This window comes from Bison bison, unplaced genomic scaffold (genome assembly GCF_000754665.1).
Source record: "Bison bison bison isolate TAMUID 2011002044 unplaced genomic scaffold, Bison_UMD1.0 scf7180017864495, whole genome shotgun sequence".
In the NCBI taxonomy this organism is placed as follows: domain Eukaryota; kingdom Metazoa; phylum Chordata; class Mammalia; order Artiodactyla; family Bovidae; genus Bison; species Bison bison.
This window is the reverse complement of record NW_011495054.1, coordinates 9,548,313-9,562,367: the sequence shown is the minus strand read 5'-3', so window position 1 is coordinate 9,562,367 and position 14,055 is coordinate 9,548,313. Positions and strand designations below refer to the sequence as shown.

Sequence of the window (14,055 nt, the reverse complement as noted above, 5' to 3'; positions counted from 1 at the left end):
GATTCTCCAGGCAAGAGCACTGGAGTGGGGTGCCCCTGCCTTCTCCGAAGGGTCTAGAGAAACGAGTATCACAACTGCAATGAGGTGTCCCCTCACACAGAACACCACCATCAAGTACCGAGAGTAGGTGCAGCGCTGGCTGTGAGTATCACAACTGCAATGGGGTGTCCCCTCACACAGTCAGAACACCACCATCAAGTACCGAGAGTAGGTGCTGCGCTGGCTGTGAGTATCACAACTGCAATGGGGTGTCCCCTCACACAGTCAGAACACCACCATCAAGTACCGAGAGTAGGTGCTGCGCTGGCTGTGAGTATCACAACTGCAATGGGGTGTCCCCTCACACAGTCAGAACACCACCATCAAGTACCGAGAGTAGGTGCTGGGGTGGCTGTGCAGCAAAGGAGAGCTTCCTACACTGTCGCTGGGACATAAATTGGTGCAGCCACTGTGGAAGACAGGGCTTCCCAGGTGACGCTAGTGGTAAAGAACTGCCTGCCAGGGCGAGAGACGGAAGAAATGTGGTTCGATCCCTGGGTCGGGCACATCCCCTGGAGGAGGGTATGGCAATATTCTTGCCTTGAGAATGCCACGGACAGAGGAGTCTGGTGGGCTACAGTCTATAGGGCTGCAGAGTCAGACGTGAATGAAGAGACTTGGCACGCACTGTGTGAAAACAGCACAGGGCTTCCTCAGAAAACTGAAAATAGAGCCACCGGATGATCCAGCAATCCTACTCCTGGGCATATATCCGTACAAAACTCTAATTAAGAAGATACTTGACTTCCCTGGTGGTCCAGTGGCTAAGACTCCACACTCCCAATGCAGGGGGCCTGGGTTCGATCCCTGGTCAGGGAACTAGATCCCACAGGCTGTAGCTAGAGATTCCACACGCCACAACAGAGACTGAAGATCCCACGTGCCATACTAAGGCCCGGTGCAGCCAAATAAATAAGATATTGGGGGGAGCCACATGCACCAGTGTGTTCACAGCAGCCAAGACATGGAAAACATCCATTGACAGGTGGACGGGCCAAGAGGATGCGGTGCATTGTATACAGTGGCATACTACTCAGCCATAAAAAAGAATGGACTAATGCCATTTGAAGCAACATGGATCAAACTAGAGATTATCATACTAAGTGAAGGAAGTCAGAAACGAAAGTTGGAAAGACAAATAACACACGATATCACTTATACGTGGAATCTAAAATACGATACAAACGAACAGCTACAAAACAGAAAAAGTCTCAAAGCTATAGGGGACAGACTTGGGGTTACCAAGGGAGAGGAGGCTGGGGAGGGAAGGGCCAGGAGTCTGCGAGTAGCAAGTGCAGACATACAGGATGGATACACAAGGTCCTGCCGTACAGTAAAGGGGAACTAGATTCCATATCCTGCGATAAACCATAGTGGAAACAATCTGAAAAAGAATATATTTGGCTTCCCAGGTAGCACTAGTGGTAAAGAACCTGCTTGCCAATGCACAAGACATTTGTTTGATCCCCAGTTGGGAAGATCCCCTGGAGGAGAGCATGGCAACTCACTCCACTATTCTTGCCTGGAGAATCCCATGAACAGAGGAGCCTGGCAGGCTACAGTCCATGGGGTCACAAAGAGTCGGACATGAATGAAGCGACTCAGCACGCACACACATATGTATAACTGAATCACTTTGCTGTATAGCAGAAATTAACAACATTGTAAATAAACGAAAAGAGTAAGGCTCTAAAAACATTGCTATACAAGTCTTTCTGTGGATGTACATTTCCCTTTCTCACGGGTAGATACCTAGGCGTGGAATTGCTGGGTCATAGGGTAGGTGTGGGAGAAGGCAATGGCACCCCACTCCAGTACTCTTGCCTGGAAGATCCCATGGATGGAGGAGCCTGGTTGGCTGCAGTCCATGGGGTCGTGAAGAGTCGGACACGACTGAGCGACTTCACTTTGACTTTTCACTTTCATGCATTGGAGAAGGAAATGGCAACCCACTCCAGTGTTCTTGCCTGGAGAATCCCAGGGACGGGGGAGCCCGATGGGCTGCCGTCTGTGGGGTCACACAGAGTCGGACACGACTGAAGTGATTTAGCAGCAGCTTAGCAGCAGGGTAGGTGTGTGTTGATTTTATAAGAAACCGCCAGACTTTTGCTCAAAGCGGTTGCACCGTCTTGCATTCCCACTGACAGTCTATGAGAAGGCCAGGTACTTCACACCCTCATCAGCAGGCATGTCAGTCTGTTTATTCACAATTTTAGCCACTGAGCTGGATGTGAAGTGGTAGCTCAGTAGGTGTTAATTTGTACTTCCCCCGTGACTACTGATAGCAGGGCTTCTTCATGTGCTTTGTGGACATTTGGGTATCTTCCTTTGAGATATTTTCCCCCAGTCTCTGGGTGTGCTTAAGTTTCTTGGTAATGTCTTTTGATGAGGCAGTTTTTGGTTTTAATGAAGTCTATCAGTTTTATCTTTTATGGTTATTGCTTTCTGTATCCTGTCTAAAACCACTGCCTACCTCATTAGAGAAGACATTCTCCAATTCTGGGGGGCGGCAGCGGGGGGAGCACGTTTCATAGTGTTAGCTTTTAAATTTAGGTCTGTAATCCACCGTGGATAAATCCTAGTGAATAGTATGAGCAGAGGTCAGAGGGCCTTCTCTCCTGTGGCCGTCCCGTTGGTCTAGAGGTCAGAGGGCCTTCTCTCCTGTGGCCGTCCCGTTGGTCTAGAGGTCAGAGGGCCTTCTCTCCTGTGGCCGTCCCGTTGGTCTAGAGGTCGGAGGGCCTCTTCTGTGGCCGTCCCGTTGGTGTAGCACCACTGCTGAGAAACTTGCTTTTCCTTTTTGCTTCCTGGGGCTCCTTTGTTGGAGCTCAAATGACCATTTAAGTGCAGCTCTGCTTCTGGGCTTGCTGTTCTTGCCCACGGGCCTTTCTGAAGATTCTGTTCACGTACTTCTCCGTCTTGATGTCTGCAGCTTTAGAATAAGTCTTAAAGTCAGCTGGGGGAAGGCCTCCAAACTTACTCTTCTCCGGGACAGCGTTTGATATTTTCAGTCCTTTGTATTTCTGTTGCAGAATCGGTTTGGCAGTCTCTGAAGGAACGTTGGTGAGATTATTAGGATTTCTTTCCATCTGCAGAATAACTGGGGGAGATGAACTGGGCGCCTGACTGTTGGCGGCACCTGAGTGGCGCTTACACTCAGAGAGCATTTGTTTACATGTTTTCGTTCAGAGTTGGTTTGTTAAGTTCCTGATGGTTCCCTAGGAGAGATTCCTCCAGGTAGAATTCGTGAGTCAAAGAAGATGAAGTCCTTTTCAAGCTCCATAAACAGGGGGCCGGATTACTTCCTAACTGAGCAAGCGTCTATCGTCTGTGGAATGGAGCACCGCCGACGCTCCGCGCTGGCGTGACGATGCACTGGGTGCGGGTTCCGGAAGCACCCCGTCCGGCTGGAGAAGGGATGGCCACTCCTGACAGTGTGGATCCCATGTTTGCTGTGAAACCCAAATGAAACATCCAGTGTCCAAATAACAGTGGTGACCATATAGGGGTTCAGGAGAGAGGTCACCGTTGGCTGGAGTGATGAGAGCAGGCAGCCTGGGGGTGCTGGAATCTGTGTGTGTTGGAGGGGAGACTGAGGTGGGTGGGGATGCCCAGGCAGATGAACAGGAAGCAGGGATGATGATTCCAGCTTGGGTGGCATGAGTGGGTTCAAAACACACCTGTTTCCCGTGGAGCGCCGCATGGCTGCACACAGAGGATGGATCTCCAGGGGCCTATGGAGTCTGGCTTAGTGAGCCCTGGGTACCAGGACCTCAGGCTTGGCATCCGAGAACAGGAAAGCACTGTCCTCTGCAGGTGCTGGGCTGTGCCGCGGAGCTCCCCGACGTCAGCTGCAGGCAGCTTCTGCACCGGCTCGTTGGCTTCTTTCATTTTTACAATGGGCCTGTGTCTCTGGCCTGCAAGGTATGAGCAGGGCAGTGGGGAGGCTCATGTGGAACCTCTTTAGCAAAACTGATACTGCCGGGCACATGGGGGCATCGGGAACCCTTTACACAAACACGACGTGTCAGCGACAGGGTCATGGGCCCCCGGAGCGCCTCCCGGACGCCTTTCTTCCCCGGTGGCCTGGGGCCCGTTCATCCACCTTTTGTCCTCTCCTTGCCTGGGGGTGTGGGCAGTTCAGAAGACGCCCTCCCTGCCAGCCAGGTCCCCATGAGGGACAGTTCTGTGGGGGACTGGAGTCCCTGCTGGAGTGTGTGTCTTGGGATCGCGGGTGCTGACGCTGGCTGTTCTATTTCAGAGCTGCCCACAGGAAGAACTGCGCTCCGAGTGGGACACGCTCATCGAGCACATCCTGGGGAACACGGGCGACCTGCACAAGATCTTCAACTGCCTCTGGCACCTGGACCAAACCAAAGTAACCGGCTCAGCACCCCCACCCGCTGCGTGCGTGGGTGGGAACTGGGCTTCTGGATGTGGGTGCTTCCCCTTCGATGAGCTATCCCTCCATCCCCGTGGCTGTTAAGAACTCAGGTTCCAGGCAGCACTTGCCAGCTGTGTGGGCTAGGACCAGACAGGTCACCTGTCTCAGCCTCGCTCTTCTTACCCTTGGAGCGGCGTGATACCCACCTCCCAGGACTGTTCTGGGGCTGAAACTGGGACAGTTACGTAAAGGACAGATGCCCAGGAAAGAGTGTTATTGCTTTGTTAATACCCAGATGTGCTGAACTCAGTAATCTGAAGGCCCCCTTCTCAGCTTATCATTAGTTATTCTCAGCATCCAGAAAGGCCGAGGGCAGCCGCTGTCTGGGACGGGGGCGCTGGGTGGGGTCTGTCCTTGAGCTGTCACCTCGGCACGTGGTGACGAGAGGCCACCTGCACCACTGCGGGCCGGTGGCCTTGGCCTTGGCAGACGTCGCATCCTCACCGTCAGACAGCGGGGGGAGGTGCGAGCGGTGCCATGAGGAGCCCTGCCCGTGCCCCGAGCATCTTGGGGGTGGGACCTTCCACCACGCGTGGCCTGGGTCTCTGCGGGCGGAGACCGTGTCCCTGTCCCTGGGGTGCAGTACCGGCTCAATGCTAGAAACAGGGACGGGTTTTCCCTCTCCTGTTTGGAGGGCTTCTTGGAAGTCAGCCCAGAGCTTTCCGAGTGCTGTGAAAGAGCTAACCATCCGCGTAAGGGCTCCAGCGTGGCTCCTTAACACTCAGTGCTGCTCCCGGGTACCGCAGGTTCCGGCTGCCAGGCAGGAACCTGGAGGAGGCTGGTGGCCACTGCTGGCCCTTCATGAGCAGGTTCAGATCCTCTGCCTGTCCCTTTAGGGACTTTTTTTTTACAAGGACGGAGGACTGAGACGTGTACGCCCACATGAAAGGCTGCGATGCTTCCATTTTCCCTCCTGGCAGAGTTAGGGGACCGGGTCAGACAGCAAGCCAGCTCGTCACAGGGGCTTGGGCTGCAGGGGAGGGTGGGTTCACCATGAACTGAATCTGAGGGGTGGGCTCTCCCCTGCGGCTGCCTCCTGGTCTCCATGTCACTGGTCAGGGTCTTCTTGGCGATGTGCACGGTCACCTGTGAAGAGCCATATGCCCAGTTCTCTCTGCCTCCCTGCTTCAGGGAGGCCCCCTGGTCCCAAGCACCTGGCGTTTTGTGGTGGCAGCCGTGTGGGGGGTCAGAGGCATGACACGGCCGGTGTGTGGCACGCCCTCCCTCCGGGCTCGGCCTCCGAGCAGTCCGTCTGCCCTCCGCAGCCCCCTGCCTGTCCCCTCCTGCCCACGGGGGCGTGCCGACCGGGGCTTGCTTCTCGCCCCGCACAGGTGGAGGCCCTGCTCCTGCTCAAGGCAGCTCTCATCCTGCAGACCTGCCAGCGCGCCCCACGTGCTCGCCGGCTGCATCCTCTACGCAGGACTGTGAGTAATACCCCTGCCCCTTCTCCCTCATCCCCACCCCCCGCTATAGCCCTGACCACCCGGCCACCTCCTGATCGGGGCTGGGGAGCTGAGAGCTCTGTGCGTGGCCAGTTCCAGCTGGTCTTGTTTGGCAACTCGAGGGTAGTTTAGATTCGATTGAGGGTCCGTGCCTGTCCCTGGGGAATTGGAAGCTGCTGTGTCCAGAGAAGAGTTAGGAGTGCACAAGGCGGCTTTGCAGAGATCCATGCAGCTCTCAGCTGGGCCACGCCTGCGGAGTGGTCGGTCTCTGGCACCCAGGACCGTCAGGAGAGGGGTGTGAGGCCCACGGCGCACCCGGGGCCCCAGTGCACAGGCCGTGGCTCCTGCTTGGGCTCCTGCAGCTGTGTGGCTGGGTCTGCCTCGAGGTACCCTCACGGAGGTCTCACTGCACCTCTTCCCCCAGCTGGAGGGCCTCTTAGAGAGCCTGGGAGCCCTCCACGCCTCCTCTGGGCCTCGAGGAGGCTCAACCGTTCCGGCCAGAGGCAGGGGAGTTGGTGCTCTGTGTCCAGGGCTATGATCCTGGAAGGATGTGCCCTAGAGAAGCCCTCCCGGCACCTCAGGAATATTCTTAGTACAAGTCGGTCCAAGCATTTTGACATTTAAAACTTTGATGGGGAACAGCCAGGGGGCCCCCGTGAGTGCCTCCCGAGGTGACACTGCCACCAGCTGTGTCCCCCAGATCCGAGCTGCTGCGGGTGCTGGGACTGTCTTGATGCCAGGTCCTCACTGTGTTTCTTCTCTGGTGTCCTTGTTCCTGTTGATCTCCCAGGATCGTCAGCACCCAGCTCCCACCCTCCGTCACGGCCAAGGTCCTGCTTCATCGCATGGCATGTCGGGACCAGGTATCAAACCCCCCTCCCCGCGCCCCCACCACACGGCAGGGACGTGTTCCCCCGGCGCGTCTGTCTTTGTGTCGGCCAAGACTGATCAGCAGCACTGGGTGGGCCGGGGGGGCAGGGGCTGCCATGTCCTTCTTAGGACCCCCCGTCCATCCGTGTGGTCCCCCTCAAGTGAGGTCCTGGCAAAGCTGGAAGAAAATGCTTTCTGCTGCGTGGTTGGCTTGGATGGTTGGTTTTTCTTTCACGCAGGTGGAACTGTGAGAACATGACTTCCCGCAGGGTGGGCTTTATGTCAAAGCAATGTTGGGTTTTTTTCAGAGAGAGACTGTAAAAGATGGCTTAGGACAACAGCGGCTTTAAAAATACTTCTGTCTTATATCCACCTCATTATTTTTATAATGAAGGAAAAGTCATAACGTGCTCATTGAGAATAAAACTGCCCACAGCTGGGCCACATAGAGATAATCACCGCTAGCGTTTGGCACGTATCCTTGGAGCTCTTTTTTCTTTTGTTTTACGAGTTGATTCTTAGTGTGTGAAACTGGTTTTAAATCTGTAGGAAGGCTAGCTTTTTGCACTTGCTAAGTCAGCAGACATTTAAAAACGCACGTGGGGCTCTATCCCAGCTCCCTCTCACGTGGTGTGGGCGGCGTGAGAACACCCCTCCTGGTGAACTGTCTGATAAGGAGAGGGTGGAGGGGGTCTTTTCCTTTCTCCCCCTTGTTCAGCTCTGCTAATCAATACTAAGGAAGTCATCTGACTGCTGGAAAAGGTTTATATTCAAAAACTCTTGTCACAACAGGATTTATGAAAGTGAAAAATCAGATTCTAAGGTAGGAGCTGTGGGCTGGTTGCCTGCTGTCGTTTTCTTGGCCTGCATTACCGCCACGGCTGCAGCTTGAGTAGCTGGACAGAGACCTACAGCCGCAGTGCCAACTAGCCTGCCCTTTCCAGACAGGTTGCTGGTGTTGGTCTCAATTCAGGGAGTGATGAATTCTCCCGCACCACGGTGAACTTCCTATGATTTTAGTCAGCCATTAAAAATGGCCAAAGATGCTTTCATGGCAGAAACTGTGAGTCCCTCTTTCGAGCAGAGAAACAGAACTTTATGTAATGTGTCCTCAAAGTATTTAAAAAATGCGCAGACTTTACAGGAAAATGTGCCCCGTGTTCACAGGATTGGCTTATGGGCGAGAGGATTCTGTGTGATTTTTTTGAAGAGAATTTTTGTCTGGAGTTAGCTTCTGTGAAGGAAGCCACATCCTTTCAGAGGAAGGCAAGTCATTTTGGCTAGAAGAGCAGTTTTTGGTTTTCCTTTTGCTTTGCTGGGTCCTTTCGGTGGAGACGCCCAGAAAGCTCTTTTGAGGAGATTCCCCGGGTTTCTCGCCTTCGTTGTAAATGCAGAGGCGAGCCGGCCTTGCCGCGGGTTTAGGCTGAGTCCTTCGCTGTGAGGGTCACAGGCCCCTCACTCTGTTGTCATAATGGGGTCTGCATGGGCTCCAGCCAGGGCTGTGGGAGATGTGGCCATATTCCAGAAGACGACTTCCCTGGAGGTCTGAAAGCGCAGGAACGTTCGCTGTCCTTCCCCAAGAGGAGAAACTGAGAGATCGGAAAGAGGGGAAGCCTGGTATGGGCCTGGGTGGCGTGGCCGCCTTAGCCGGCGTGACCCCAGCCCCGGCCAGGAGCAGGCAGCCTGCGGGGATCTGTTCCATCTGCTTTGCTATGGGCGAAGGGGAGCAGGCAGCCTGGGGGGATCTGCTCCGTCCGCTTTGCTGTGGGCAAGCAGCCGGGCCCAGCACCCGGGCCTTGGCTGCTGTGACCCCAGCCCCGGCGGGGGACAGGCAGCCTGGGGGGATCTGTTCCGTCCGCTTTGCTGTGGGCGAGCGGCCGGGCCCGGCACCTGGGCCCAGCACCCGGGCCTTGGCCACTGTGACCCCAGCCCTGGCGGGGGGCAGGCAGCCTCGGGGTATCTGCTCCGTCCGCTTTGCTGTGGGCGAGCGGCCGGGCCCGGCACCTGGGCCTTGGCCGCATTTCAGGAACAGATGGCAGCACGCGGTCCCGATGGATAGGTCAGGGGGAGCATGCGGTGCCCCGTACCAACTCCTGTCTGTTTATTTTCAGAGGAAACCTACGGGAGGGGACACCCTGCAGGAACGTGGTGAGTAGTCGGGTGTCCTGTCACGTCTTGGAAACGGCCTGTAAGCGGCCTGGCCCTGTCCAAGTCATGTGGAAGGTCGAGCAGTCCCAAACGGTTATCCCGTCGGCTCGTGAGATCAGGGAAATACTAACAGCGCTGCAAGGGCAAAGTTACTCTCAAAATCCCAGTTGTAAAGCCTCTGATTTTAGGCACAGCTTTTAAATCCCCCCTTTCAGCTCCTCCTTAACCCTCAGCACCATGAGGCTGCTCAGATGAGTTCCAGAAGGTGACGATGGGAAGAGGGTGACGGCAGGGCCAGTGCCAGGAAGACCTTTGGCAGCAGAGCAGGGTTTAGTTTGAAGCCTAAGTTTGGGCAGACCCCTTTGGTCAGTTGGAAGTGCTTTTGATCCAGGTTCTGTGTTAAGTGCTGGTCAGTTTTCTTCCACCAAACGTCACTCTGGGAGCAGAGTGGCCCACGTGGGCTTTTCCTTGCTGATGGCAGAAACTGTAGCTGCAGCTTTGTGGCTTCTGTTCTGGGGAAAGGAGCCCAGAGCTGCTAGCTGGGCTGGCCTGAGGGCTGGAGGCATCACTCCCAATAACACTCGCCTCGCCCCCCCCCGCCCCGGTCTTCTCTGGCCCAGAGAGGGCCCTGGCCATATTGCTCTGCACTTCTAGGAGTGGTGCTCCCTCCCAATGTTCAGATCACGCCTGTTTTCCTGACTGAAGAGGAAGCCACCAGTCTCCGTGAGTTCCCCCGGGAGCCCTCGGCCAGGTAAGGGGCTGAAAGAGGCTGCTTGGAACCCACATGTTGGGGACTCCCTCCCACGGGCTCATCCAGAAGCCCCGTGCATCCCATCCTCCCACGATTCCCTCTTCTTCACGCTCTGCCCTGGCGGGGGTTGGGGATAAGGGATGGACAATTGGACCTTCAGCAGAGATGAGGGGCATCTGGCAGAGTGAGATGAGCGTAGGTTTCAGATCTGAGATCCGGGGCTTACCTGCTGTGTGACCGTGGGAAAGTGCATTCCCTGCCCGAGCCTCCGTTTTTCCATCTGTAAAATGGATCCAGTAACGTCTGCGTCTTGGGTTCATCATGAAAGGTGGAAACAGCACACGTGCAGCGCCCGTACAGGACCCGACTGGCAGTTAACCCCCAGACTGGGTGCGTCTGATCCAGGGGGCTCTGCCGTTTGCAGCAGGTGACCCTGGTGTCACGCGTGGCGCCGCGTGGCGCCCGGGCCTGTTACCTGTAAGGAAGCTGCTTCGCGCCCCGGGCAGGGCCTTGCCCGCACTCAGCTGTCTGCCCTTCCTCACCAGTGCTCCGGCGCCTCCAGCCAGACTCCAGGAGCCCTCAGCCGCCCCGAAAGAAAACGCCCCCGGACACGCGGGCTCCAAGGCTCAGACCTCGACGACCACACCTGAACCCCCGTCTCCTGATGCCGCCTTGGCAGATGGCAGCAGGGAGCATGGACACTGGTCCGGCCCTGACCTGAAGAGCACACCGCCCGCACTGCAGCACTGCACTGCTGCGGGCAAGGGTTCAGCTTTGTTCGTGGGGAACGGGCACCTGGACTTGTCTGAAATCCACATCCCAGAGGCTCAGAAAACAGAAGCATCCCCAGGCCATCCTGCTGCAGACGGCGGGGGTCCTGGTTGCGAGGAGTCTGTCCACAACCCTGGCAGTCCCGAAGCCAAGCCACCCGGGGTCCTGTCCCTGGGCCGCCTCCCCGCCTCCGCTCCTGAGGTGGTCCCCCAGAACGGAGCCCTCGAGCAGCCCGCAGACCTTCCTGGCGACGCCAGCCAAGCCCCCATCCCCAGGGAAGACCACGTCCCCGGCAGGACGAGTGGGCCTGGGCGGGCACCTTGCTTGGATTTGAGGCAGAAGAACACTGAGCAGCCCCTGGAGGAACATGGTGGGGAGCAGCGCCACAGTGGGGCTCCTGAGGGCTGCTTGACCCCTGGCCCGGACTCCACAGACCCCTCAGATGAAGGCCCCTCTGCAAACAGAACCGCGTCCAGGGTGAGCCCGGCCTCCCGCGAGGGGCTCGTGCGGATGAACCTCTACACGCACAGCGTCAAGGGCCTGGTGCTGTCGCTGCTGGCCGAGGAGCCGCTGCTGGGGGACCGCGTGGCCGTGGAGGAGGTGGTGAGTGTGCAGCGGGCTGGGGATGTGGGGCTCAGCCATCAGCTGCATGGCCCGGTACGAACGCCCTTATTTATATGGTGGGGTGCCGGGGGTGCCTCCCTCCCTGTTTGTGGGCAGTGGGCGTTCAGTGCAAGCACAGAGCCAAGTGCAAAGGCAGCCACCAGGGCTGCTCTCTCCAGCTTCCCCGCTTCCTCGGGGTCTCTGGTTCGTAGTGAGCTGGGTGGGTGCTGGCCGCTGACCACATGTGGCCTCGCCCCGCCTGGCAGCCCTTGTCTGTGTGGCCGGAGTCCGCACGCGTCACCACCTGGGTTGGGTTTCTCCGCGAGCCCCAATTCCCGTCCGTCTGAAGCTGCTTCCTAGGAGCCTGGGCCCTCTGAAACGCTGACTGTCTCCAGAAGGCGCCGCTCAAACCTGTGCAGCTCTCCCCCCACACCTAGAGGCTCACTGATCTCCAGGCTGGGGTCCACGCTGGATCCAGTTGCCATAGTAACAGCTCTGCTTTAGTTGCCAGGGAAGCAGCAGTGGTAAGAACAGCAGGTTGAGACTGCTGCAGGGCGAACGGCGTCCTGGGGCTCGCCGTGTTTCTGTTCTTCAATCTATATTATGCTAAGCCCATCTTATTAGCATGCAGGGCCTGTGACCCTCTGTAAAGGAGCGGGTCCCCCTTGGAGTGCAGTGGAGGAGGGAAGGCGGGTCCCCGCACGGAGCCTTCCCGCACCTGCCTGGCCCCTCCCCTTTTCCCAGGCCCCAGGTCACCCTCTTCACCTCCGTCCCCCTGGCTCTAACCGACATCCCCCCCACCCCGCCTCATTATAACAGCTCGGGGACCAGGGATGCAGTTCCACACGTCCATCCCCACCCCTCCCCCCACACCTCGGTCTCATGGTCTATTCGGCTTAGTGCCCAGCTCAGATGAGGGCCCCCAAGATAAAAATAAAAACCAGCACAGGCTGCTCAGAGAGGAGGTAAATTAGGGTTCATGCTGCATTTGCTGTATGTAAATAATTTACATCTGCTACTTCCGCCAAGCCTTGAACAGCGCTGGGGCCCGGCACAGTGACGCCCATCTCGCCCTGAAGTAGCGATGGAGACCTAGCTAATGCACAGGGCGGGTCCACACCTCTTGCTTGTTTCCTGGCCTCCACCCTGACCCCTCTGTCCACCGTGAACCTGACCATGGCCTGGCAGGTGGGAAGGTGAAGGACTGAAGGCCTGCCTTCCGTGGCCCTCTTTACGTGGACACGGCACTTGGTCTGTCACAGCCCATCCTGGTGTCAGGACAGTGACCTCCCTGGGCTTTCACGGACAGGAGGGTTTGGGGTCGGGGAGGAGAGAGAACACAGCTTTACAGAAAAGGAGAACCAGTCTTTCCTAAAAAGAGAAGGGTGTAACAGACTTTGATCAGCTTGCTGGTTTGAGAGGAAAGTCAGCTGATCAGACCGGGAGGCCGTCTTGTTTATAACTGGCAGAGAGCTTTCACAGCCTTTCAGTCTGGACCTGCACACAAAACAGTTGACCTGATTTCCCCCGGGACTCTCTGCTGCTGTCAGAAAAGCCGGGCCCCACCCCCAGCCTGGTGCACGACAGCTCAGATGTGACCATGAGCGCAGTCCCCCCGGGAAGGACATGTTGCCATGGCTCCATGTCGTTTCGCCATCACGTCTTTGCGTGGACCAGCTGCCACCATTTCTGCTTGCTGAGGGTGGGTCAGGGCACTGGGTGACCGGGGTGAGCAAGGAGCAGCCAGGGAGAGGGCCCCCCTAGTTCAGAGGGAGCAGAGTCGGATTCCCCCACCAGGGGGCAGCAGAGAGCCACCAACAGTTTCCTGCTCAGAACCCGGAGATTGTCTCAGTGACTTTCAGCCACAGTGATGGGATCAGTTATTCATTGCTACAACAGGACGGGGAGCTGTGCACGTGGAGTAGGTGAGGCCTGAGGTTAGTGTGTTGGCAGAAAATAGGAAAGAGGCTCCTCTCCCCTGAAACTCGTGCTTCTGAGCACATGGGTGTCCCTGCAGCGACTCCTGTGCATGTTTGGGGGTTCACTGACAGTGAGCCACTAGCTTTGCCGTGGACCAAAAGGCAGGGGGTCCCGGCACAGCCTCAGCTCCGTGCCCCTTAGCGTGTTGTGCAGGTCACGTATGTGGTATGTCTCGGGGTTGGCAAACTCTAATGTGAAGGGATACACAGCAGATGTGTTCTGCTTTTACCGCTCTTCCCCTCTGCTGTTACAATACAAACCCACCATGCACACATGTGAACTGGAACTGTGCTCCAGCGCACTGTTATGGACACAAAAATTGGGACTTTATATAATTTCACATCACAATATTATTATTTTGACTTTATTTTTTCTAACCATATAAATATATAAAAACCAATCTTAGTTCTCAGGCTATAAAAATAGTCCACAGGCCATATTTCCTACCCCTGGTCCAAGCAGGGGATGCTGCCTGTCCTCCTGGACACTGCCTGTCATTCACACCTGTGACTGAGTCACAGCCTGCAGCTGACGGTGCCTAGTTCATGCTCGCGGTCCAGTCACCAGGTGGCTGTTGACCGGGTATCTCCTGGGAGCCAGGCTGGCTGCTGGGCCCTGGGGACGCCACGTAAACCTTGTAGCCAGACCTAATGCCTGAGTTTCATTTCTGCAACATGGGCCAGAAATGCTAATTTAAGTCCAGGATGCTCCCCAAGGTAACAGCTGAGCTTTCTGACATTCACCTCAGAACATTCTCTCTGCATCGCTGTAACTTCTTATTGCGCTTAGTGTTTTGCACAGCTGTTGTGAAATAAGTCAACCCACAGACAAGTGTTGTTAGTCCAGGGACGGGTGCTCATGGAGGAGATACCGCTTCTTCAAGGACGATGATTTTCATATTCTTGACTTCAGGAAAACGCCTCCCTCCGGGGAGCACTTGAGAATGGACAGAGTGTACATATGTTATTTGACTTCTGCAGGTCAGCAATGATATTCCTATTTTGCAGATG

General features: G+C 56.3%; 1 protein-coding gene across 1 annotated transcript in view; it reads left to right on the top strand.

The window, feature by feature from the left end:
* HPS4 (Hermansky-Pudlak syndrome 4) overlaps positions 1-14,055 on the top strand; it is a 27,910-nt gene that overhangs the window by 8,860 nt on the left and 4,995 nt on the right. Inside the window, 8 exon segments of the mRNA XM_010828704.1 lie at positions 3,853-3,960; positions 4,298-4,414; positions 5,812-5,864; positions 5,866-5,904; positions 6,713-6,785; positions 8,904-8,940; positions 9,595-9,691; positions 10,237-11,064. Of these exon segments, the coding sequence (XP_010827006.1) occupies positions 3,853-3,960; positions 4,298-4,414; positions 5,812-5,864; positions 5,866-5,904; positions 6,713-6,785; positions 8,904-8,940; positions 9,595-9,691; positions 10,237-11,064 (1,352 nt within the window).